This window comes from Lathyrus oleraceus, chromosome 6, assembly GCF_024323335.1.
Source record: "Lathyrus oleraceus cultivar Zhongwan6 chromosome 6, CAAS_Psat_ZW6_1.0, whole genome shotgun sequence".
NCBI lineage: Eukaryota > Viridiplantae > Streptophyta > Magnoliopsida > Fabales > Fabaceae > Lathyrus > Lathyrus oleraceus.
In genome coordinates, this window is record NC_066584.1 from 212899607 (window position 1) to 212927154 (window position 27548).

Genomic DNA, 27548 nt, shown 5'->3' on the forward strand with positions numbered 1-27548 from the left:
CTCCACTTCTGAGCCAAGTACTGATGCTCGAGGCAAAGGTCCTGTGGTTGAACCTGTGCAAGCTGAAGCACCGACTGCTGAAAATCTCTCTAAACAGATGGAAGAAGTGTTGAAGATCATTCGTAAGAGTGATTATGATATTGTTGACTAGTTGGGGCATACTCCCTCCAAAATTTCCATGTTGTCTTTGTTGCTGTGTTCTGAGGCTCATGCTAAAGCCTTGATCAAATTCTTAAGGACTGCTCATGTACCAAATGAAATTTCTGCGGATCAATTTGAAAATTGTGTTGCACATCTGACTTATGATAATGGGTTAGGTTTTTCTGATGCTGACTTGACTCCTGCCAAAAGAAACCATAACAGAGCTTTACATATCTCCATTGAATGTAGGGGCACTACCTTGACTCATGTGTTGATAGACAATGGCTCTTCATTGAATGTACTTCCCAAAGAGGTTCTGAACAAGCTCAGTCCTGAAGATGCTGTGTTAAGACCAAGTAATATAGTGGTGAGAGCCTTTGATGGTTCAAGAAGAGTGGTGCATGGAGAAATAGATCTCCCGATCAAAGTAGGCTCTCAAGTCTTCGATTCTACCTTCTATGTAATGGATATTCGTCCTGCGTACTCTTGTTTTCTTGAGCACCCCTGGATCCACGGGGCAGGTGCTGTGACCTCCACTCTACATCAGAAGCTGAGATATCCAGTGAAGGGAAAGATCGTAACTGTTTATGGAGAGGAAGAATATATGGTCAGTCATGTGAATACATTTAAGTATGTTGAAGTGGAAGGTGAATATGTTGAGACTCCTTGCCAGACATTTGAAGTAGTTCCTTGGGTCGTTCCCGCTACTGAAGCTCCTCCTGTGGTTAAAAGAGTTCCTGTGGTTACCAGAGTACCTCCTACAATGGCTTCCCTCAAAGATGCTAGAGCTGTGGTTGAAGAAGGTGGTTGTACTATTTGGGGTCAGCTTCCCGACATTCCTTACAAGTCTGACAAGTTTGGTTTGGGTTTCACTGCAGAGTCCCAGAAGGCTGTTCGTCGTGCTCGTGCTGTTCGTATCACCAATCAAGGGAACATGAAAGATCAAATCAATGTTGTGGGTGACTATAATGAAGACTACAATCTGGATAACTGGATTTTTCCTACTGTGGGTGATGGGCTCAACAATTGGAAGACTGAAGACGTTATTCCTATCCCCTTTAGTCATGAGTAAATACTATTACTGCGTTGTTATTTTTAAGCCTTGTGCCTTACCCGGGGCACAATGGTATGCTTGTTTCGAGATGTCATTTCATTTGCATACTTCATTCAATAAAAATCAATGGACGTTTCATTTTCGTAAATATTGGGCTCTTTGTTTTTCTTTTATTTTATTTTCATCAGCTATGTGTTCGTACACACACCCACATCACTAAAATGCAGATCCTCATCCACCTTGGATCCTGTTGATAACAGTTCTACTATTGCCAATTATAATTTCGAGAATCCGATCTATCAAGCTGAAGATGGAAAGGATGAAGATTGTGAAGTACCTGTAGAGCTTGCTAGGTTATTACAACAAGAAGAGAAAGTTACACAGCCGCATGAGGAATCAATTGAGGTTGTAAATCTGGGTACTGAAGTAGACAAGAAAGAAGTCAAAATAGGAGCAGGCTTGGAAAACAGTGTCAAAGAAAGATTGAGTCGGATGTTACGTGACTATGTAGAGGTTTTCGCTGGAAAAATCAAGAGATGATATGGAATGATGAATGTCAAGAAGCTTTTGACAAAATCAAGAAGTATCTCCAAGAACCTATAAATCGGATGCCACCAATTGAAGGAAGACCTCTAATCATGTATTTGACCGTGTTAGAAAATTCAATAGGGTGTGTGTTGGGGTAACATGACGAGTCTGGTCGAAAAGAGCATGCAATATACTACCTTAGCAAAAGGTACCGACTGTGAAACAAGATACTCCCAGCTCGAGAAAGCTTGCTATGCTTTGGCTTAGGCTGCTCGCCGACTAAGACAGTATATGTTGAATCATACCACTTTATTGATTTCTAAGATGGATCTTATCAAATATACATCTGAGAAACCTGCTCTCTCCGGAAGAACAACAAGATGATTGTTGAACTCTGCACGCAGTTCAAAATAAAACACCATAACTCTTCTCCGTACCGGCCAAAGATGAATGACGCCGTGGAGGCTGCTAATAAGAATATTAAGAAGATTCTACAGAAGATGACTGTTACTTACAAGGATTGGCACGAGATGTTACCATTTGCTCTTCATGGTTATCGTACTACAATACGTACTTCAACAGGGGCAACCCCATTCTCCTTAGTCTATGGTATGGAAGCAGTTCTGCCCATTGAAGTTCAGATCCCTTCCTTAAGAATCATGAAGGATGCAGGCTTGGATGAAGATGAGTGGATTCAGACTCGACTCGACCAGATAAATTTGATTGATGAGAAGAGGTTGGCAGCTGTTTGGCATGGTCAGATGTACCAGAAACGGATGATCAAAGCTTTCAATAAGAAGGTTAAGCCAAAGGTATATCAGGCTGGTGACTTGGTAATCAAGCGTATCATACTACCACAGGGTGATCCTAGGGGCAAGTGGACTCCTACATATGAAGGACCATTTGTGGTCAAAAGAGTATTCTCAGGAGGTGCCATGATGCTTACTATTATGGATGGTGAAGACTTTCCACAGCTTGTAAACGCAGACATAGTTAAAAAATACTACGCATAAAAAGAGACCCGCTAGGTTGACTGGCCTAGGCAAAAATAAGGGCATCCCGGAAAACCAAAAGGGTTCGGGCAAAAATTAGGGATATATATAAAAAAAATATACACCCGGCAAGTCGAAAACCTGAAAAGGCGGCTTGGGCAAAAAAGGGTACCCCGGTGGATTGAAAACCTGAAAGGGCAATCCAGGCAAAAGTTAGGGATTAAAGCGTATGACTATGTCTCGTTTGGATCACTCATGTAACTTCAACTGATGGTGCTACCTAAATCAAGTTCAAACAGATAAAGATCAATCCAATCGTTTCTGTCTCAACAGCAGAAGATGAGATATTTGAAGATAATGGCAATAGTAGAATTGAAACTCAATAGGATCATTTTTCACATAGCTGTTTTCTTTGTTTTATAAAAAATTTACGACGGATTCCTCTTACTAGGATTTCTGTCTCCTTGTACAAACTTGCCTATGTATAGGTCACTTTGTGATATAAATAAAATTTCATCTTTGAATCCAGATTTACTTTTACTCTATTTACATAAGCGAAAACGTCCATTGGTTGTATTTGAATGTATGTATGCTTTTGAATACGATTGATGTTTACCAGAAATGCATAAAATGCAGTAATAGTATTTACTAAGGACGAACGAGGGTAGTAGTTCAACGAAGCTTCGCCGGTTCATCCCCACTACAAATCCCCAGTAGAGCAAATTTATCTTTATAGATGCTTCGAATTACGTCTCCCCTTGAATTTATGTCCATCTCTTTTATCCTCAGTCGGGATACTCAGGAACTTATTTCTTCAATAGAAGTACGACGAACGAATACGGGAAGTGACAAATACTATACTATCAAACAAGACGGGAACGAGCTCCTCATATTCTTCAGCAACGAATCGGGATTTATTTTCCCTAGCCAGCAGTTGTTATACAAAGATATCCGGACGCTTCAGGCCGCATGATTCATACATACATCATTTACATCATACCATGGCATATCCATAAGTGCATAATACATTTACTTAGATGCACCATGCCATGCATGCATACATATTGCATAAACTAACCTTTTCCTTGCAGGATGGTTATATACAGATAAAATACTATCAACAATTCACAACAGGTCAGAAACGATCTATACGAAGATCTAGTGTTGATACTTAATCATTACTCAAGGTGTCCTTGGATAGTAGGCAAACAGTCTATACGAAGATCTATTCCCTAGTCCAGGATATTTTCAGGAGAGTTAATCCTGATACTCTTTTATCCTCGGATAGTAGGCAAACGGTCTATACGAAGATCTATTCCCTAGTCCATGATATTTTCAGGAGATTTCATCCTGATACTCTTTTGTCCTCGGATAGTAGGCAAACGGTCTATACGAAGATCTATTCCCTAGTCCAGGATATTTTCAGAAGATCTAATCCTGATATTCTTTTGTTCTTGGATAGTAGGCAAACGGTCTATACGAAGATCTATTCCCTAATCCAGGATATTTCCAGAAGAGATAATCATCACGAAGATTTATTTCTACTGCTCTATTCAACAATTCAAAACAGTTCAGAGACGATCTATACGAAGGTCTAGTGCTGATACTTAATTCAGAAAGAAATCGCCACGAAGATTTGGTTCTGACACTTAAATTAAAAGTATGTTCTTAGATACGATTCAGAGACGGCCTATACGAAGACCTAGTACTGATATCCAGTATCAACATCAAGATATTATCACCTCCTGATATTATGGATGGCATCTATAAGCCCATCTCCAGTTCTTCCAAGTGGCATCTTCAAGCCCACTTAAGCATATACAACCAGTCATCAGTGTTACTTTACGCACCGGCGAGTGCAAATTTTTGGGCTTTTGTGTTCAATCCCCTTCAACCTTCCAAGTCACGAATGGCACACAGGCCAATCTAACTCCTCAGGTTTCAGAAAATTGAACAGGGGCAGCTGTTGCACCCCAAAATTTGCCCTCTATTTTTAACTCTAACCAATTTGTTGTTTCACATTCATTTGCATCATCTTCATAGCATAACATTTTTTTCTGTCTTAATATTAGCCGGAATAATTTCTCGGAATTTACAAACAGACTGGTCAAATTAACTTTTCAACTGTGCCTAAAAATTAGTCAACGAAAAAATGTCAAGTTTAAGTTTGCAAATGTCGGTAACATTAATCTGCGGTTCACGTGGTTTAATTTGACATGCTAAAAATATTTTTACGACTATTTTTGGTCATATGTTGATCAGTCTGAGTGGTTTAAACGGTCATAATTTTTATTTCAAAATCCGACCAAACGCTGTATTTTTCCGAGTCATTTATTTCGCGCTGATTATTTTGACGTGTTCATTTTATTTTTTCGAGCATTTTGGTGCCCGACTTTTATTTTTTTGAGTCTATTTATTTTTATATTGGGTCTAGAATAAATAAATAGGTTAATTAGTTTTTATTTTAATTTTAACTATTTTAATTATTTAACTTTATTCAGTTTTTAATTTAATATTGGGTTTCAAAATAAACTTAGGCCCATTATCATTAACCTAATTTATTCCTATATATATTTACTAGCATGACTGATAGAGGGAGGCCGAAAGACAGAACAAAAAAGAGAAACTGAGAGTGGCTGATCTATACTATCGTATACACAGTTTGGTAATAGTTTATATATGATATATACTTTATCTATTTTGTTGATATATTTGTTACTGTGTTTCAAATACATGTTCATATGTGTGACTGTGTTATGTATTCCAGATACATGCGGTTTGGTTAAATATATATATATATTTCTATTTTATGTTATAATTTGATTATGTTTTCGGATCGGATCGTGTCAATACGCCGTTTTCACATATACGTGTATGAGGCGTGACATTTGTGTTATCCGATCCAGTTGCGATGATCGCAATTTTGCGCTAGCAACGCCGTTGTTTTTTTTTAATTCATATTTTTTTTATACATATATTTAGATCTGCACATTTTTTTCATAACTAACTACCCTGATTTTTTCCTAAACCCTGACAATTTCGCCACAAACTCTAAATTTCAAACCTAAAACTTTAACCGTGTTATTTCCTCTCAACCATAAACCTTTTCTTAAACCTTAACAAACCTTATTATTATTTCCTATTTTCGCTCATATTTATGTTATTCATACACTGTAACTGCTTCGCCCTTGTAATATTTTAAGTTTTAACTTGTAATATTTTCAGTTTTACTTTTCGCCATCTTTATTATGTAACTGCACCAAAGCGTTGTAATAATTAGGATTTTATTTTCTGTCATTTAAATTCCTACCATTGATCCTATATTAACTGCGTGGTTTAGTAATGTAGGGCGTGAAAACCTACTAAATTAATTATTTAATATTTTTCTATAACCTTTATATTTTTTGTAAATAAATAATAAATACTAACTATTTTAATAACTTTTTTTTATTACTTACTTATAATAATAAATCCTTATATATTTTGTAAATAAAATCTAATTGACCATTTTTCTAATTGAATAATAATAATAAACCTATTAATCTAATAATTTGATATTTTCTATAATCTTTATTTATTTTGTAAATAACAAACTTAATATTTTTCATATAACTCTTTTATTTTATAATTTGTACATTAATATATTTTAAATTCTTTTATTATTACTAATTTATTTTAAACTCATATTTTTCTAATAACTTCTAAAAAAATCTAACTTGTTTAACCTAAAATTATTTCTTTTAAAATTCTAACCTTTTTATTATCACTTTATTATTATTGTTATTTTATTATTGCTTTATTACCATTGTTTATTTATTATTTTATTATTATTTGCTTTTATCTATTCTATTTTTGCTTCATTATTTTCCTTATTTTAATTTTGTTTTATTTATAATATTAGGAACAAATGTATAGGTTGTAAATTTATTCTTTCTCGCCCGATTATTATGTATTTGTCCCATAGCCATGTAATAGTTTAGGAATTTATTTTTCTTGCTTTTATTTTTGTAAATATTTATTGCGTGGTTAGTAATTTAGAGAGTGCAAAAAACTAACTGTAAATAATTGAACTTAGAAAATTAAATTCAAGACAAATATCTGAAAAATAACACTCACACACGTAAGTCGATCTTTGATCGCCATCTGTACTGCCTAGGGTATTCCTCTTGGTTGCCTTCTTTAAATGGTCAAGTCCCTCGAAAATAGGGGTGTCTTAAGCAAAGTCCCTTCAAACAGAAAAAATCATCAAGTCCCTATAAACTTAAAAGATCAAGTCCCTACGAGGTTGCCTACGATATAATGATCTTGTCCCTTCGGTAAATATGATGATAGTCCCTACGAGTTGCTAAAGACACCCCTTATGTTGCCTTCATTGACCATACGATGACCCTATGCCCGTCCCTTAAACACATCCAAGGTAATGACTACCTATTCCTTAATAATAGGGACAGTCTTACCATTGAAAGAATATACGAGAACACGAAAGACTTAATCTAGGGTAGGTATCTCATAGTTACTTGCTCACACTTTTCAAAATTACTTTTACACCTCACAATTTCTAAACTAGGCTTTGTATACACCCATACGAGGGTCATTACAAAGTACTTAAAGAAATTTTTCTAATCACACACTACACTCTTGCAAACAAACAAAGTGAGCTAAGTAACTAAGAGCCCATGGATAACCATGGATATAAAGGGTGCTAATACCTTCCCTTTGTATAACCTACCCCCCGAACTCAAAATCTTTTTAAGGTCTTTCCTGTTCTTTTATGTCCTTTCCTTTTGGATAAAATAAAAGTCGGTGGCGACTCTTGCTATCCGCAACATTTAACTAAAGTTAGTTCTCCCACCGTGTTACAGCCGGCAGAGAAGCAAAGGTAGGAACAGGACCCTCAGGCATGAAATTGGGAGGCATCCCCCACGGGAACCCGGATGGCATGGCTGTTGGAACAAAGTGTGCACTGGTAGAGGGCACAGTAGAGGAGACAATCTCGGAGATAATTGTTCTCTGGGGAGGAGTTGAAGGTGTCGGAGAAGACTGGCTCTGGGCAGCCATGAGTGACTCCATTAGGGCAGTCAATCTGGCCACTTCCTCTTTCAGCTCGCGGTTCTCTTGCTCTAAGTGATCCATCAGTCTTGAAATGTTGGCTCTAGTGTAGTACCGGTGAGTCGGCTTGTCTTCAAAATAAATGAAGGACACAGAGTTAGACCACAGGGCAAGGGACCGGAAACAAAACCTGCTTATGCATATGATGCATGCAATGCTTGTGCATATGATTTGTTTTTTATTTCAAAGGAACTTTAGAGTTTTATTTGCAAATTCTGGAAATATTAAGCATTTTATCACATATGGAAATATCTCATCAAATAATATCAGGGAAAGAAGTGCAGCATCGTCAATCATGTACAAGAGAAAAGGAAAATAATCATCCTATGGATCCCTAGAAACAATCATCTAAAGCTCGGGACACAGGAAGATAAGATGCGCGAAGCCTCTTCACCTCCCTCTCATAGGCTGCCTCCATATCGGCCTTCTCTTTGGTGAGTCGATCATACCTCCTCTTCCAGAACTTAGAAGACTGAGGAAGTAGAGAAGTCCATACATCATCAAGGTCATCAATAACCTGATGCTCAAGAAACTCAATCAACGCATCCTTCTCCTTAATCTGCTGAAGCAACTCTTCACGTTCACGGATCCAGGCACGTGAACGGTCTTCGTCTCTCAACTCCTCTACTCCTTGATTAGGTAGGGTTGAAGGCCCAGCCATAATCATAGGTGTAGGTCTCGGATACTCGTAAGGCATGAGATACTCAGATGCCCTTTTCCTAACCCAAACAGTGTAAGGCTCCAAAGTGATGCAATTCTTAGGACCCAACTCTTTCCTTCCTTTCCTATGAATCTTGTGCCAAGCGCGGAGCATCCTAGCTTTCAAGCCTTGGGGATCTTTACCATCCTGAAAGAATACACCCTCTAACAGAATGTTATTGGGTTTATCCTTTAAGGGGGACCCAAGCTGACGACGTGCCAAAACAGGATTGTAGTTAATCCCACCACATGTACCAAGAAGAGGTACATTGGAGAATTCGCCACAAGAGTCAATAATCTGCACACCATCATACACACGGTTATACCAAGAGATATCATCATTAGTGAGAGACATAAGTCTCGTGGACCACCGTAGACATTCCTTGTTCTCCTTGAAAGCGTCCGTCTGAGGTAAGTGAGAAATAAACCACTTATACAACAGAGGCAAACAACACACAATGGCGCCACCACCCTTTGCATTCCTCATATGCAAAGAGAAGTAGGTATCGCCCAACAGAGTCGGAACGGGATTAAGAGTAGAGAAGATCCTAATAGCGTTCACATCCACAAACTTGTCGATGTTGGGGAACAATACCAATCCATAGATGAGAAGTACAAATATGGCTTCAAAGGCATCCTCACTCATGGCCTTCCCATATATAGCAGCTTGAGCAATGAGGAACTCAGAAGAGAGACCTTGAATTCCACCTTTGATAGTCATATGAGCACCAACCAGAGATTCATCTATGTGTAACATGTCATCTATCTCTTGAGAAGTAGGAATACTCTCAAAGCCACTGAACGACAACTGGTCTAGAATAGGTATACCCACAAGGTAAGCATACTCCTCAAGGGTAGGCAAAAGCTGGAAATCCGGAAACGTGAAGCAACGGTACAAGGGATCATAAAACTGCACCAATACACTCATCAATCCTTCATCCACCTGAGTAGTCAGAAGAGGAAGAAGCTTCCCAAAACGAGCCTTGAAACCCAAGGGATCTAATACATAAGATGTCAAATTCCTTAACTCTTTCAAGTCTGGTTGTCTGAAACTGTACTTCTTTGTATTCCTTCTTTGTCTTTCCATGTCTGAAAATTTTGCAAATAAACCCCTTAAGTTCCTTGAAAATTTTCTTATTTATTGATGATATGGATGCAAATGGGTGCATGAATGCATGAATGCAACAATCACACTCAAGGATCAAGCAAAGCACACCAAACAAAGGTCATGGGATGGATCATGTTATCCTTAATATTAATCATCCATTTTGGTGGATTATGGTTTACACCTTATCAACACCCAAGTTCCATTGATATTAAGGATTCATGAACGAATCAACCATGAATCAAGGGTTTGTTGTAAGTCACGAGCATGGAGTTAGGTTAAGAACCACCCAAAAGGGAGTGTACTAGGGTTTAAACCTACCAAACATGTTCTACAAGAGGTTCCCATAGTCATCATCCCATCTTTCGGATATTATTGGAGAAACGACTACTTGTATTCCGAAATTATTCTCAAGAGAGACTCTTATGAGTGTAGTATCGCGTAACAATCGTATCAAATCTTACACTTGAACGACTTTTGCACTACATCCTAAGAATAGGCCAAGATGGGCTTGGTAAACTAAGGTCCTTGGCTTCTAAGGTCTATATTGGAAAAAGTAATGTTTAACCACAACTACTTGTGTGACATTATTGATCCCAACATGACCTCCACCAAGTGAATGGGCTTGCAAGTCAACTTGCTAAGGAATAACTCCACACAAGTCGACAAGACTATGCCATTCTCCTATCCTAAGTGCACTCGAGTTCGGGTATAGAACTCATCTCACAAAGATCACCAAGCATACAAGGAATTAATATTCAAGCAAATCAATCATTACATACAATACAGTAATCCCAAATTGCATGTCACAAAACAAATACAATACAACAAGCATGAAAAGTCGGCAAAACCCACTAGGCAAATACACTTTCCCCAGCAGAGTCGCCACTTTTCTGTAGCGGGGTATTCGTTATCATTAGAGATATTGACTAAATCCAAGGTAAATCATACAAGTCGAGTCGCCACCGCACTTCTATTTATCCAAAGGAATGGTTAGAAAACGAACAAAAATCTAAAAGTTTTATCGAATCAAAAACTAGTAAAAATGTCAGAGATCTGGGTAAGGGGGTTGGTTATGCAATGGGAAGGTATTAGGCACCCAAAGCATCCTAGGTACTCCTAGGGAGCCCTTTTCACATTTGTTGCAAAGGTTGTTGTTTTTTTTTTGACAATTTATTTGTGCAAACATGATTGAAGGGATGAGAAAAGCGTGTATGTTTATCTAATGTACTACTTACTAAAAGAAGGGTCAAAAGAAAATGACTCGCACGGACGTCGCATCCACTGCATACGTATCTCATCTGAATCTGAGAATCAGAGTCTTCGTAGCTCGGCTACCTATGGGTTAAAGAGGAGTGTGCTCGCTAAGACATCGCGTCTTATGCCTACGTATCTCATCTGGGATGAAAATCAGAGCAAAACATAGTTCGACTAACTACGGGGCAAGGGTTGAGTTTTGGGGTGAACGACGTTACTACGCAATCTACCGGATGCTCGACCTTTGGAGACTTACTCGCCTGTAGTAGAAGGAGATAACGTGTTCTTAGGAGAAGAAAAATCAATGAGTTTGGGGTGTTTAGGGATGTTCATGCAAAAAGGCAGTCCTAGATGAAGGAACCGCGCTACCTTAAATGACATGCCACGAGAGGCTATACAAAACCTAAGAAATCGGTAACATGCGGGAAAAGTAAAGGGATCGAGAGATCTACCGTACGGATAAAGATCCGAAGTAACAGCAATTAGATAAATAAGAAACCCAAAGACTCTTCCAAGCTAAACACCATCAAAGAAAGTGAGTCAGTACAGGCAATCAGAATAGACCTCCAGGTGGTACCCCACAAATAAAGTGGAACACCAAGCAAGCTATTCCTGCAAGAGTATGTGAGCCCTCACAAAAACTCAACAAACAGGTTAGAGAAACAAGATAGGGTAATCAGGAGTTGCCCCTAAATCAAAATGTAACCACATGAATCATGCCATTAAAATTCACAAAAAGCTCACAAAAAGCAACCAAGGGTAGGAGGCCTAAACCTCTTGTCAAAAACATGCATCAAAAGGGTATCAAATTCACCCATAATACCTCATACATTCAGAGCATTCAAATTAAAAGCATAAAATAATGGGAATAAGGCAAACCTGACTGGAGAGATCGAATGAAATTGAATTGCCCGGTTGGGTTTGCAAAGCAATCTGAGGGTTTATATGAGAGGGAATTGGTTCTTTGCCGATGAGTTCCCTTCAGTCTCTGGAGGTTGCTCTGAACTTTGTTAGCTCTTCTCTCACTATCTTTTTCCTGCCAGGGTAATAGGAATAGAATGGCCTTTTGTTTCACTGAAACTCTGAATTTATAACCTGAATTTTGTGGACCTGTGGGCTCAAATGAGAGAGACCCAAGTCCAAAATTTTTCTGTTATATTTTATTTATTTTATTTATTTATTTCTTTTTTTTTCTTTTTTTTCTTTTTTTGTTCTCGTTTTTCTTTTTTTCGTTTTTCGTTTTTTTTTAAACACGTGGGCTTCGCCTAGCGAGCATGACAGTTCAAGAAATTCCTCTGAGCGTAGGTGATTCTGGTGGCTTTTCTTGGGACTCGCTAGGCGACCTATTCTGCTCGCCTAGCGAGCATGACAGCTCATGAACAAACTTTTGCTCCTTCAAGATTAACGTTTTGACTGACGAATAGACCCCATCTGAACCTGTTGGAAGTATCTCAAGCCATTCCCTTGTGTTGACTGATCATCTAAATAGAACCCACAAAGTATCTTGGATGATACTCAAGCTTCAAACAAAAGATGTTAGTGACACATTTTTGTGCTTTTGGTTAGTAAACAAAAGTAAGAGAAACAATGATGTATAATTCAAGCATGCTTGGTGATCTCAAACCAATCACAAGGAGTCCCACCCAGAGGCAAAGGGAACCAAGATGCTAAAGATCCTTGAGGCAATGCAAATGCAATATTATGATGCCATGAGGGATCTTAGGGTCAAAATTGGGGTCTTACAGATGCCCCTTTTTAAGGTCATTCTAGCCGGAGAAGTGAAGGTTAAAATCTTCGTCTCGACGGGGTAGAATGGGCTTAAATAATAACAAAGAGACGAATTTTGGTCCCTAAGAGACCTCATGATGCAAATGTAGGTATGGAAAATGGTAGCACTCTGTGGAGATATGTGTCCATAAAAGCAAAGAAATCAGAAGCCACTGATAATCCATATGAGCAATTCACTCCATGGGACCAAGACCCTGGGGACTCTCCTGGGGGTAGAAAAGGGATAAAAATCCGCGAGCAGGTCACGACTCAAAGCGTGGGGAACAGAATTCCAAAGGGAAAGATCCAACGGAAAGACTCGAGCTGACTCGAAGATGCATATATTGGGGAATATGCCAATACAGCAAAAAACTATCCACAGCGGATACTTCGGATAAAATTCGGATGAAAACAATCCACTAAGGGACTTCGCTGGGGATGTCCACAAGGACACTCCTGGGGAAGCAGCGGAACGAGGTATTACCGGTTACTGGGTAATAAGCTCAAGGAGACATGTGATCTGAACGCCAGGTATGAGGGTGAGAGATACAACATGCTCAGGAAGAGATGAATATCCAAGACCGGTATAAGGGTGAGAGATATCAAAACTTCAAAACGTCTGAGGAAAACCTAAAAGGTATACTTCAACTCAGGGATTCTAACTCCACATGGGACAAAAAGTCATAATAGGGAGCAGAGAGGAAGGAACACCAGGGATACCGGTTACTGGGCATATAATAGGTGACCAACCAAGGCGTGAATTGGGGAATATTCCCAAAACACTCATCATCCAAAAGAGGGCTAAAAGAAAACTCGATTATAGGATGGATATTCGACTCCACAAAGGGGACACGAATCTTACTCAACTAGGGAAGAACAAAAGGCTCCAGACCCGAGAGTGCATGAGATATACTATCTATTACCGTCAGAACATAGATAATATACTCGCATGGACGATTATCCACAACCGGTTACTGGGTTAATAAAGGATAAATCAACCGAAAAGAAAAGGCATTGGGATACCGAAACTAGGTATATAATGATGACCAATTCAGGGGAGAAACTGTTGGTGTAAGCTCTAGAGGCCAATACTTTTGGTACTTGTATCGAATTATTTATTATTAATAAAAGGCTTTTTCTTTATTACGTTTGTTTAATAAAGTCCCTAGAATAGCTAGTCTGTTTAATGTATCAAGTATGACTTAATCATGAGATCACATTAAACATAAGGACACTATTCTTAAAGTATCCGTAGTCGAGCTTTAATGTGAAGTGGGATAACATTAAAGTATTAAGACTATTATGTTTGTAGACTGATGATCACATCTCATGGATCATGGATAAAGAGTTATCAAGTCTTAAACATAGGTATGAATGTTAGGAGTAATATTTATACCGGATTGACCCGCTATGAGAATACTATATAGAAAGTTATGCAAGGTGTCATAAGTTATTCTCATGGTGATAATAGTGTATTCCACTCTTCGACCTGAAACCACTATGGATCCTAGATGTAGAGTCGAGTGCTTTATTGCTGATCCAACGTTGTCCGTAACTGGATAACCATAAAGACAGTTGATGGGTACTCCACAAAGCATGCTGAGGGACATGAGTGACCTAGATGGAATTTGCCCATCCTGCATAACAGGATAAATGTCTATGGGCCCAATATTGAACTGGACAAGGATGACACGGTCTATGCCTTGTGTTCAATATAGACATAAGGGCAAAAAGAATAATTATACACATAATTATTATCACAGAAGGAATTGTCAGATCACATGACATTTTCGTGTCTTGGGTAGCAGTGATGTGTTGCTAGATACCGCTCACTGTTTATTATGTTAAATGCGTGATTTAATATAATTGCCAACGTCACGAAAACCTACAGGGTCACACACAAAGGACGGATTGATGAGAGATAGAGTAACTAAGGAATACCGTAAGGTACGGTGCCCTTAAGTGAATTATAGAACATCGTAAGGTACGGTGTACTTGAGTAGAATACGAAATATGGTAAGGTACCATGGGCTTAAGTGATTTTGGGCATATTATAAGATATGGGCCAAAATACACTTAAGTGGGCTTTTAGCTTGAAGCCCACACAAGTGGTTCTATAAATAGAACCCTTGTGCAGAAGCAAAAATTTGCGGTTGCATTATTTTTGTTTTCTCTCTCACTCTCTCTCTCTCACTCAAAGCCTTCATTCGTACCAGCTAGCACTGAGATTGAAGGAACCCGTTCGTGTGGACTGAGTAGAGATGTTGTCATCGTTCAACGTTCGTGATCGCTTCGTGGATTTGCATCAAAGGTTTTGATTGTCACAAGAGATCTGCACCAAAGGTTTCAACCGTCACAAGAGGTAAATATTCTATCACTGATCATGACCATTCGTAAGGATCTCTAAAGGAGAAATTTTAATTTCCGCTGCGCTTTGGGTCGCAATTCTCCTTCAGAAACAATCGTTACCAACAACAACAAGGTAGACGAGAGATGACCCGCTGGGGATAAATTGTTTAATCAGGGCAATTATCCAAGCAGATGAGGGGATATCATCATCGAATATTGGATGAAGATAATTGTCACCAATTAAAGATGAGCAAAAATAGTTACTCTGCAAAAAGGGAAGAAATAGGGTTTACAACCACCGGTATAAGGGTAGAGAACCACAGACTCCGCCGGGGATAATAATTACTAATTATTGAGCAATTATTCATTTACCACGGGGAAACAGGAAAAGAGTCTCAAGAGACCGATCTAGGATCAAACTATATAGGCACACCAAATCAAGACTTGTCCCGGTGAGGATATAACTCAATGGGGAAAACCATCCCAGTATATGTGTTGGGAAGGAACAAAAACAATCAACATCCACGAGGATATAACCCGGTGGGGAATATGGAAGAAAAGATAGACGCTTTTTGCCTATGGAGCTGACTCTATATGGAGAGATCAGACACACACGCCTGCTTGGGGAAGTATATCACCAAATAGCAGGACACAGCAAACAACGATATATGGCAAAGAATGCAACATGAATATCTGAATGTTATAATTATGCATGAATATGCGTGGTTTATGTATGATGTATGCTAACAAACATACATATCTAACACAACACGGTCCAGGAATCAACCACCCGGTACTACATCTCAAGAGAGAAAGCCAAGTTCACCGGGGAGTATCCAATCTGCTGGGGATCAGAGATACCAGGAAGCAAAGAACTCTGCAGGGGATGAATCATCAATCATTCCAGCTGGGGACGAGAGTTATCACAGACAAGGTCCACCACACCAACAACTCTACTGGGGAATCTATCCGAGGAGATAAAGGATTTATCGGGATCAACCACCAAATACCGCTCTTGCCCAAAGAGATCCAAGCTGCCGAGGAAGAAAGATTGCTACTCTGCTGAAGGGAAGAGAGGTGACTCTCAACAAGCAATCCACTTGGTAGGATAAACCACAAGGGGTTCCGGAGGGAGGAGATACAGTCATGCCAGGAATATGGACAAAAATCTTACCCTGTTGGGGATCGTACCACCCTTGGGAGAGCACTGAGGATCTCCTAAGTATCCTTTCGTCATTGTGAATGTTCACTTTGTTTAAAAACAAATTATAAAAAATATGATCGTTTAAAACAATGATATTTTCTTAATCAAAACATGCAAAACATTTGTTGAATAGAAACAGATAAGAGTGCCAATAATTGGATAAAAGGCTCAAATTTATTTGATAGAATGGTAGTCTGCGAATGGCAAGACTCCATAGATCTTTACAAATTTGAAATTGGTGATATATATTGGAAAAGGGCTACATTGAACATAATGACCATTTCTCCACCAATTCTGAATCTGATGTATTTGAAGCTTTGGCTGATAATGAGCAAGGATCTCTGACGGACAACAGTTGTAGAACAAAGTCTTGTCAGGATGCAGTTACTTGCCAAATCCCTAATTTTTGCCTAGATTGCCCCAGGATGAGGTACTTAATCTAGAGGGATACATATATCATTATTATATATTTTTTGTGTCTCTACGGGGCAAGGGTTGAGTTTTGGGGTGAACGACTACGCAATCTACCGGATGCTCGACCTTTGGAGACTTACTCGCCTGTAGTAGAAGGAGATAACGTGTTCTTAGGAGAAGAAAAATCAATGAGTTTGGGGTGTTTAGGGATGCTCATGCGAAAAGGCAGTCCTAGATGAAGGAACCGCGCTACCTTAAATGATATGCCACGAGAGGCTATACGAAACCTAAGAAATCGGTAACATGCGGGAAAAGTAAAGGGATCGAGAGATCTACCGTACGGATAAAGATCCGAAGTAACAACAATTAGATAAATAAGAAACCCAAAGACTCTTCCAAGCTAAAGACCATCAAAGAAAGTGAGTCAGTACAGGCAATCGGAATAGACCTCCAGGTAATACCCCACAAATAAAGTCGAACACCAAGCAAGCTATCCCTGCAAGAGTATGTGAGCCCTCACAAAAACTCAACAAACAGGTTAGAGAAACAAGATAGGGTAATCAGGAGTTGCCCCCAAATCAAAATGTAACCACATGAATCATGCCATTAAAATTCACAAAAAGCTCACAAAAAGCAACCAAGGGTAGGAGGCCTAAACCTCTTGTCAAACACATGCATCAAAAGGGTATCAAATTCACCCATAATACTTCATACATTCAGAGCATTCAAATTAAAAGCATAAAATAATGGGAATAAGGCAAACCTGACTGGAGAGATCGAATGAAATTGAATTGCCCGGTTGGGTTTGCAAAGCAATCTGAGGGTTTATATGAGAGGGAATTGGTTCTTTGCCGATGAGTTCCCTTCAGTCTCTGGAGGTTGCTCTGAACTCTGTTAGCTCTTCTCTCACTATCTTTTTCCTGCCAGGGTAATAGGAATAGAATGGCCTTTTGTTTCACTGAAACTCTGAATTTATAACCTGATTTTTGTGGACCTGTGAGCTCAAATGAGAGAGGCCCAAGTCCAAAAATTTTCTGTTATATTTTATTTATTTATTTATTTATTTTCGTTTTTTTCGTTTTTCGTTTTTTTTAAACACGTGGGCTTCGCCTAGCGAGCATGACAGTTCAAGAAATTCCTCTGAGCGTAGGTGATTCTGGTGGCTTTTCTTGGGACTCGCTAGGCGACCCATTCTGCTCGCCTAGCGAGCATGACAGCTCATGAACAAACTTTTGCTCCTTCAAGATTAACGTTTTGACTGACGAATAGACCCCATTTGAACCTGTTGGAAGTATCTCAAGCCATTCCCTTGTGTTGACTGATCATCTAAATAGAACCCACAAAGTGTCTTGGATGATACTCAAGCTTCAAACAAAAGATGTTAGTGACACATTTTTGTACTTTTGGTTAGTAAACAAAAGTAAGAGAAACAATGATGTATAATTCAAGCATGCTTGGTGATCTCAAACTAATCACAAGGAGTCCCACCCAAAGGCAAAGGGAACCAAGATGCTAAAGATCCTTGAGGCAATGCAAATGCAATGTTATGATGCCATGAGGGATCTTAGGGTCAAAATTGGGGTCTTACAACAAGTCTTTTACAAAAGTGAGTATCGGGTCTCACGTTCAGTGAATTTCTTGCTGAGATAGTAGATAGCATGTTCTTTCTTGCTTGTGTCGTCATGTTGACCCAAAACACAACCCATAGATTCATCCAACACTGTCAGATACATAATGAGTGGTCTACCCGGAACCGGTGGCACCAGGATTGGTGGTTCTTGCAAGTACTTTTTTTTATCGAATGCCCCTCGGCAATCGTCATTCCACACCATCAATTGATTCTTTCTCAACAACTTGAAAATCGGTTCGCAGGTAGCTGTCAAGTGAGATATGAATCTGGAGATGTAATTAATTCGCCCAAGGAAGCCTCAGACTTCTTTTTCCGTTCGGGGAGCTGGCATATCTTGGATGGCTCGAACTTTGTCGGGATCAACCTCAATACCCTTCTGACTGACTATGAAACCCATGAGTTTACCTGATCGGACTCCAAAGGTACATTTGGCTAGATTCAGACGCAGTTTAAACCTTCAGAGTCTAACAAACAACTTCCTCAGATTAACCAAGTGATCTTCTTCAGTTCTGGATTTGGCAATCATGTCGTCCACATAAACCTTGATCTCTTCATGAATCATGTCGTGAAAGAGTGTTACCATGGCGCGTTGATATGTTGCCTATGCATTCTTCAAGCTGAATGGCATGACTTTGTAACAGTAAGTTCCCCAAGGTGTGATAAAGGTTGTCTTCTCCATATCATCTGGTGACATCTTTATCTGATTGTACCCGGAGAACCCATCTATGAAAGAAAAGACGTAGAATTGAGCTGTGTTGTCGACCAAAACATCAATATGAGGCAAAGGGAAGTCATCCTTTGGACTGGCTCTATTGAGGTCTCGATAGTCTACACACATTCTGACTTTACCATCTTTCTTAGGAACTGGAACGATATTAGCAACCCACTGCGGATACTCAGAAATGGCTAAGAATCCAGCATCTAACTGCTTTTTAACCTCTTCTTTGATCTTCAGTGCCATATCGGGTCTGGTCCTTCTGAGCTTCTGCTTAGTTGGAGGACATTCAGGCTTGAGCGGTGGATGATGTTCAACAATGCTGGTGTCTAACCCTGGCATATCTTGATACGACCAGGCGAAGACGTCCACATATTCACGCAAAAGATCTACCAACTCGGAGTGTACATGTTTGGCGAGAGATGCCCCAACTTTTACCTCTTTTTTATCAGTTTCAGAACCCAAATTAATGACATCCACTGGTTCTTTGTATGGCTGAATCTCTTTCTCTTCGTGCTCAAGGAGTCGTGCTAGTTCAGCTGGTAATTCGCAATCTTCCTCACTATCATCTTCAGCTTGGTTGATTGGAAGTCCAGATTCATAGTTGATTTTAGCCATGTTGTAATCAGTGATTTTATTTGCTCTGCATATGATGAGCTTATTTTAGTATATTTTTTTTTAGAAAAAGTGGAAAAAGAAAAAGAAATCTTTTGCCATTTCGTTGTTTTTAGTGGAAAAAAAATAACTGAAAGAAAAGGAACACGAGTTTTGCATGCAAAAAAGTACTTTTATTTATTCACATTATACTTTTAAACATGGGGGCCCTTACAAGCTATCCTCTCGTCTCGGGCAGGGACGAGGGACGGAGAAAACAAAATGCATTACGTTTTTTCCGAGTACACCATAGGTATCACAGTGGTTGCCCAATTAGGAAGCTTGAATCCTGGAGGACATCTGCGAACAAGGCTGGGTACCCCTGGCTTGTTACCACTGGACTCTCTGATGACTGCTACGGTATGCTCATTTTGATAGCCAGCGCTGTTGAACTTGACCGGGTTAAATTACTTTTTCTTTGGACTCACTTTGCGTGTTGCTGGGTGATAACCGATACCAAACCTGTCACGCTTTTCTGCCACATTGACGACCTTGCCCCAATTGGGAAGCAGACCTTTCTCCAATGTCTGCTTGGCACTCTTCGCTGAGGATAGGATAGTAGCAGATGATTGATTGTTGTTGGCGGATGCAGAACTGAAATCTTCAAACTCTGGGCAGTGCAGCAGAACCTCGACGATCCCCTCATCTGTTTTGACATATCTGAAGGAAGAGAGTTCACTGGCCAACAAATCTTCTTCCCCACACACAACTACCAGCTTGTCATCTATCAAGTACTTCAACTTCTGATGCAAAGTAGAAGTGATTGCCCCAGCGGCATGAATCCATGGTCGACCCAACAAACAACTGTAGGCTGGATTGATGTCCATGACTTGAAAAGTAATATCAAACTTGTGTGGCCCAACCCAAATCGACAAATCTACCTCCCCAATTACCTGCCTTTGGGAACCATCGAAAGCTCTAACGATCAGTGCATTGGTTCTCATCTCAGGCCCCTTAAATTGTCACTGACTTAATGTAGATTTTGACAGTACATTAAGCGAGGATCCAGTATCAACAAGGACTTGGGATAAGAGAGAGTCAGTACATGTGACCGAAATATGTAGTGCTTTGTTATGGGTCTTCCCCTCAGGAGGTAACTCTGCTTCATTAAATCCCAGATACCTACTGGTGGTGATGTTGGTATCCACGTTGTCAAATTGATCGACCGTGATATCTTGCATCACGTGGGCGGTATTTAGAACTTTCAGCAATGCTTTGCGGTGAGCCTCAGAACTCAACAGCAAAGACAAAATTGATATTTTGGAAGGCGTCTGATTCAACTGTTCAACAATCTTGAAGTCACTCTTTCTGGTCAGTTTGAGGAATTCCTGACTTTCCTCAAAGGTGATAGATACTCTTCTTGTGATCATCAGACTGTTCTTTTTCAACCATCGGCCCTTTCCCTTTGGAGACTTCGACCTCAACAGCTTTGTCATTGTCAATAACTCTCGTCACTACCGGAGCAGTCGTCACGGTCGGAGTGGCGGGTACAACTGTCTTTTCCTGCAGAGTCGGCGTAGGAGTTGCCTTCTCTTTAGGTGAGACAATTGTGGGTGCTGGAGACACCCTAGGAGTGTATTTAGGAGCGAATACACGGCCACTTCGAGTCATGCCTCCCGCTCCAGCAGTGTTGACGATCTCTGTATCAGGAATGCAGATTTCTTTCCCTCCCAAATACGTTGTGGTCTCATAATTCCAAGGCACTGCCTTGGTGTTCTGATACAGAAACGGAGTTGGGACGCGGAAATGGATCGGCTGAATCCTCTTGGGAGGAGCTTCAACCTTCTTCTTCCTGTATACAATAGTTATCGGTTCAATTACCGCTGCCTCTTCTGCTGTTTGAGCTTTAGAAAACTATATTAAACCTTGGTCCATTAGTGCCTGCACGCACCCTTTCAACTGCACGCAGCTATCGGGATCAAACTCGCATACTGTACAATCTTCATGCACCTCTTCTAAAAACCCAAACTATTCAAGCTTTTGTAACACAACAGACATCGGAGTCTTCACCTCTTCAACTTTCAGTACGACTTCAACATTTACCTCCTCAATCACGGCGTTAACTGACGTGCCGCTATGATTCGGGAAAGGATTGGTCTTTACATTCGGTTTTTCTTCGGAGAAGGTCAGGATGTTTTGGTTGATCAAATCTTGAATTTTGCACTTAAGTGCCCAACAATTTTCTATGGAGTGTCCTATGAATCCAGCATGATACGCGCACGAAGCATTAGGATTGTGGTTGTTGCGGAATGGAGGAGTGGCCACGGGAAATTCCTTTGGTATGATTGCCCCCACATGAACCAGATAGGGGACTAATTCGGAGTACGGCACCAGGATTTTGTCAAACTGGGGGCGGTTCCCAAAATTGTTCCCTCGGTTATATTGTTGGTTTGGATTTCTCTGATTGGATGTTGATGGTCGATTGTGTCTCTGCGGTTGATAATAGAAGGGCGGCTGTTGGTATTGAGCTACGACAATGTATTGGTATTGGTAATACGACATAGGGGCTGTCGGAACTCGATGTCGGGGGAGAGCCTTCGCCATTACAGTGTTTGCTTCCCCCTCCTCCTTCTTTGCGAAGCCCCCATATGGTTACTTGTTAACTGACTGCGGCACGGTCGTGTCTGTTATTTTCCCTGACTTTAGCCCACTCTCAACATGTTCCCCAATTGTGACCATATCGGCGAAGTTTGTTGATGAACTGCCAATCATTTTCTCAAAATACAGCCCATGCAACGTGCCCATAAAGATGTCAACCAACTCATTATCAGATAGTGCTGGTCGAACCCTAGACGCCATTTCACGCCACCATTGAGCATACTCTTTGAAGGTTTCATTAGACCTTTGTGACTGGTCCTGTAGTTGAAGCCTTGTTGGAGCCATGTCAAGGTTGTGTTTGTATTGTTTCAAAAATGCCTCGGAGAGGTCTCTCCATGATCGGATCTTCGAGTGCTCCAAACTCATATACCAATCCAAGGAAGCCCCAGTCAGGCTGTCTTGGAAGCAATGAATCAGGAGGTTGTCGTTATCAATATGCGAAGCCATCTTCCTGCAGTACATAGTGAGGTGACTGCGGGGATAACTAAGACCTTTGTACTTGGGGAGATCAGACACTTTGAACTTCTAAGGCAAAACCACGTTCGGGACCAAACAGAGGTCTCGAGCGTCTATTCCAAAAGAAGAGAAACCCTCAATGGCCCTTATTTTGTCGTCCAAGAGTTGGTAATCCTCCGGTTTGGCCGGATCAACAACGGGAGGAGCGACCTGACTGGCCGGTCGAGAGGCCTCAGGAGCGATTGGCGCTGGCATGCTCGGGTTGAACCATATTGGCGGGTAAGAGAAGCCTGGTGGCACAGTCTGAGCAGCATTGGGAGGTTGAAAGTATTGCATCCCATGATGAGCATTGGGAGCCTGAGGTGCCTCTGCTTGCTTATACTAGGATGCAGGGTTCATCATCAAGGGCACAAATCCTGCCCCTGGGTAGCCAAAAGGGACGGGGATCTGGCCGGTGCTCGCAGCTTGAGCAGTCTGGCTGGGCAGTTGGAAGTGGAGGCGCGGGCCTCGGTAGTCTTCATCATCGTTAGGGAGGTCATCAGGGACCTGACCCTGGTTGTCCTCTGGGTCAGCAACAATGATCGGGGTAGTGTGGAGAGCAGGGAGAACTCAAGGGAAACCAGAGTTTCCAACAACAGTGGCAAGAGCCGAGTGAGGGAAGAAAGCTCCCCCACTGGTGAGGCTAGCAGCAAGGTTAAGAGGCATTCCCCACGGGTAGGCAGCAGCAAGCCTAGTAGGATCCATGGGGACCACCTGGAGGTTCCCAGAGTTGGGCACCACAGTTTCCGCCGGAGGATCGACGGTAGTGCTAGCAGCAGTATCAGCGATGGTCACCCCAGCAGCACGGGTGACGTTGATAGCAGCAGAGGCATGGTTCCTCTGAGATTGAAGGAGCTCCAGGATGGTCTCCATGTTGCCCCTGAATACGTTAATTTCCCCTTGCACCTGGGCAAGGGATTCACGGACAACAACATTGCCGACTTCGTATTCGGCCATGATCTTAGCTTTGCTGGAACGTGTGTAGTACGAACAACGAGTCGTCGTTGTAGCTGCAGCAAAACGGTGGGTGTAAGCATTTTGTTTTTTGACAGCTTTCGGCAAGTATATGCAATGATGCATGTATGCATGCAAAAAGATTTGATGTGTGCATTTAATATTACTATTATTATTTTGTGAAGACAAAAAATTCCAAGGAATCCGCGAGTCTATTTAACACAAGCAATTATGAAGCGAATAAATAGAGACAGTTTATGAAGCCAATAATCGAGAAACTCTTTTTATTCCATATCGGTAAACAAAATACAAATAGATCACAAAAATGCCCATCGACTACAAGAAGATCACATCAGTCAATCATACCTCAATCTACTGAAATATAAGCGACTAGAAACAATTAGACAACAACTCCTCATAGTAAGCTTGTGATTTGGGAGACAGGTAGTCGCTCAATTTTGCCAACATCACACTTCCTTCGGATGAGGGGTTGTTCACAACTGTCTTCCCTCGGTCGGAGGGGTCTTCAGGACGCTCATTCAACTGCATGTTGCTGTTGTTCGGGTTCCCATGTGATTGCTCCTTCAGCTTTTGGATTTCTTCCAGCTTTTGATTCAGCTCGTACTGGTTCTGGCGAAGGGTGACTTCTAGTTGTTTGTTGCGGCTTCTTTCATCCTTCAACTCCTTCTTACAAGCTTCTAGCAGGCTTTGAAGTTTCTTCATTTGCTCCATGTGTTCTAATTTTGCTTTACCAGCTCAGTATTGGGCTTCGGCTAACTGCTTCTTTTTGGTCGTCAGACTGGCATAAGTCCCTTTGAGGGTGTCACCCACTTTGAGTCTTTTGAAAACCTCGGTTTGTACCTCATCATCTGCTTGGCGAACTCGGTCCCTCTTCTGATTCAAATTGAACTTCAAAGTCTCTTTCTCCAATGAAATCTTAGCAAGCTTAGATTTGAGATCGACATTCTCCTTCTCTAGAGTCTTGATAACCTTCTTCAGTTCATCCATCTCAGAATTAGGCTGGTTCTCTAGCTCCAAAGATTGGAGGTTCATGGATGGTTCAGGCGGGAACGGCAATAAGACCTCACAGACTCTGCTTTTGACCCAACTGGTGTAAGCTTCCTTGGCGATAGAATTCTTCTTACCCATCTCTGCTCTTCCTTGAGGACGAATCGACCCCCAAGCTTTGACAATCTTCTTTATCAACTCTGGCTCTTCGACTCCTTCGTACAAAACAAAACCTTCTACACTTTCGAGATCAGGTTTGTCCATCATAGGATATCCAAGTTGTCGTAATGATAACCTCAGGTTGTAGTTGATTCCTTCTTTTGTACCAAGAAGAGGTACATTATGAAAATCTCCACAATTTAGGATGAGCTTGACACCATCGTACACTCGAGAATACCAAGGAATGTCTTCGGCTTTTAAAGACATGATCCTCTGGGACCACTTCAGATTATATTTGTTCTCAATGAAAGGACCTTCATTGGGTAGATGCAAAATAAACCATCTATACAGTAAAGGGGTGCAACAGACGATAATCCCTTTCTTCTTCTGGGTCCTTACGTGAATGGAATAGTAAGTATCAGCAAGAAGAGTGGGAATCGGGTTCTGAGTCAAGAAGATCTGAATAGCAGCCAAGTCTACGAACTCTTCCATATTCGGAAACAAGACAATCCCATAGATGAGTAAAGCTAGATGGGCGTTAAAGGTCGTCCAGCTTCCAGCTTCAGCGAAAGTGATAGCTTTGTCTACGAGAAATTTAGAGGTGAAGCCATGGATTCCACCTTTTGGTTTCAGGTTTAATTTTATCTCCTTCTTTCCCATGTGCAGAGCTTCAGCAAGTTCTCGATATTCAGGAAGTTCCTTAGTGCAGATGTAGGGCACTTGGTTCTTTATCCTGATACCTAAGATATGAGAATACTCTTCTAGTGTCGGCGCTAGCTGATAGTCTTGGAAAGTAAAGCACCTTAGTGGTGGATCGTAGAACTGTACCAAGGTGTGCACAGCGGTGACGTTGACCTCGATGTTCATAATTCCCAGCAGGTTACCATACATTTCCTTGAAGGCGTCTTTGTGAGTCAGGTCTAAACGTGCCCCAAGTCCTCTCAACACCACCAATGCAGGTTCCACAAACTTGTAATTATGGATGCTCTTCCTCTCGGGATTCATGTTTTACTTCAATTGCTTGGTGAATAGACTTGACTCTTGGATTCCTGGAAAACATGCATATGCAAAAGTTTGGTCATGATGAATGATAATGCAATGATGATATGATAATAATTCACATGGGGTCGGAACCCAGGAAGTTCTGGATAATCTGTAAGTGCCACATGTTACGAGTTCAAAAGTTTGACGTACATGAGTATCAAGGTAGGTAGAGTCTATGTTTCTTGCAATGAAAACCCATATCCCCCTCACAGGTGTGGACTATGCTCCAAGGTGGTCCCTAGAAGGTCTCCCAGATTCATCGACTCGAAATGAAAATACCCTGCCGTAGTGAATACTCACAGGACAAAAGTACTTCCAAGTGAATCTAGTTTGGGTGTGGTTCTCGTGACCCCCAATGTGCGAAACGCAGGAGTACACGACTATCCACGAGTCTAACCTATGTGTATATTAAGCTCGGGTATAGAGCTTTCCTCTCATGTAATCTAAACCCAACCCAACAACAGTGTAACAGATATATCCATAACATAAAGCGGATAAGAAATGCGGTAAATAAAAGCGAGTATAACTATGAGTTAAGCACCTAAACTAGAGAGGGAACACCCTAAACTAGGCTCGACTCCTTTTAGAGACCAGGAAATACTCCCAGTAACGAAGTATTCCCCAGCAGAGTCGCTAGCTGAAGCTAGCGGAAATATACTCAAACATATTGTACGCTCGAACATACAACAGAGTCGCCATCGAACTTTATTTATCCCTAAAGGGAAGGGAAAACATCGATAAAACCCGGGGAAAAGAGATATACTGGGTAAGGAAGTCGGTTATGCAAGGGGAAGGTATTAGCACCCCAAACATCCATGGTACTCCATGGGAACCATTTTGATTATTCTCGCTCGAATAGGTGATGACTACAGATTACTCGCAAAGAATGGGAAAAGGAAAGAAATAAATAGAGTGCTTGGTGAGGATTGGGTCCCTCATGCCTACCTATCCTCATAGTGCAATAAGGAATTCAGAGCTTTGTAGTTCAAGGAACTAGAGGAAAGAGGTGGAAAGAAGTGTGATAGAAGTATGGTTTGAACCAAAGAATAATGTTGTTTGAACTCCAAAAAGGGGTGAAAATGTGAACCCAAGAGTAAAACTGGTGTGAACCAATCAGTGAGGGCGTATAGCACTAGTATCACTGTATTGGAATAACCGAAAAGAAAGGAATTAAGTGTTTGGGATAAGCGCCAAACAACTCTTGGTTCACAAAGAGGTACAAGATGGAGCACAAAGGTATAGTGTATTTGGCTCAAAGAATAGATATATCACATGGAGTGAAAGAAGGTAGATTATGAAGGTATCATGGGATGAATGGAATGAAGTGACCGAAGTCACAGAATAGAAGAACTTGGTAATAAGTGACTGGAAAGGTATTGTTTGAAATCAAAAGGTGAAAATGTATTGGAATCCATAAGAGAAGTGAGATTTCTACCATAGAGGAAAACCGCGTTAACCAATACGTGGACTAGCGGACCGCCGCTGTAGGGTTTTAGCGAAAAAGAAGGAATTAAATGTTTGGGATTAGCGCCAAACAACTCTAGGTACGAAATACGGACTACAAGCATCCTAACAGGATGCGTATGGAATTCCAAAGAAGGTGTATTTCGATGTCAAAGAGACAGATATGTCACTGGGTGAACGATTTATGACCGAAGGTAGATAATGGATT

At 40.8% G+C, this 27548-nt stretch overlaps 1 protein-coding gene across 1 annotated transcript; it reads right to left on the minus strand.

Annotated features, from left to right (window-relative positions):
* Positions 1–24421: 24421 nt before the first annotated feature.
* Positions 24422–25837, minus strand: LOC127094824 (uncharacterized). Its single transcript, XM_051033599.1, has one exon. The coding sequence runs from the start codon at positions 25835–25837 to the stop codon at positions 24422–24424; it is 1416 nt and encodes a 471-aa protein (XP_050889556.1).
* Between the last annotated feature and the right edge of the window lie 1711 nt (positions 25838–27548).

Coding starts and splice junctions, on each gene's coding strand:
- LOC127094824 (XM_051033599.1), bottom strand. CDS start 25,837: ATGAATCCCGAGAGGAAGAGCATCCATAATTACAAGTTTGTGGAACCT.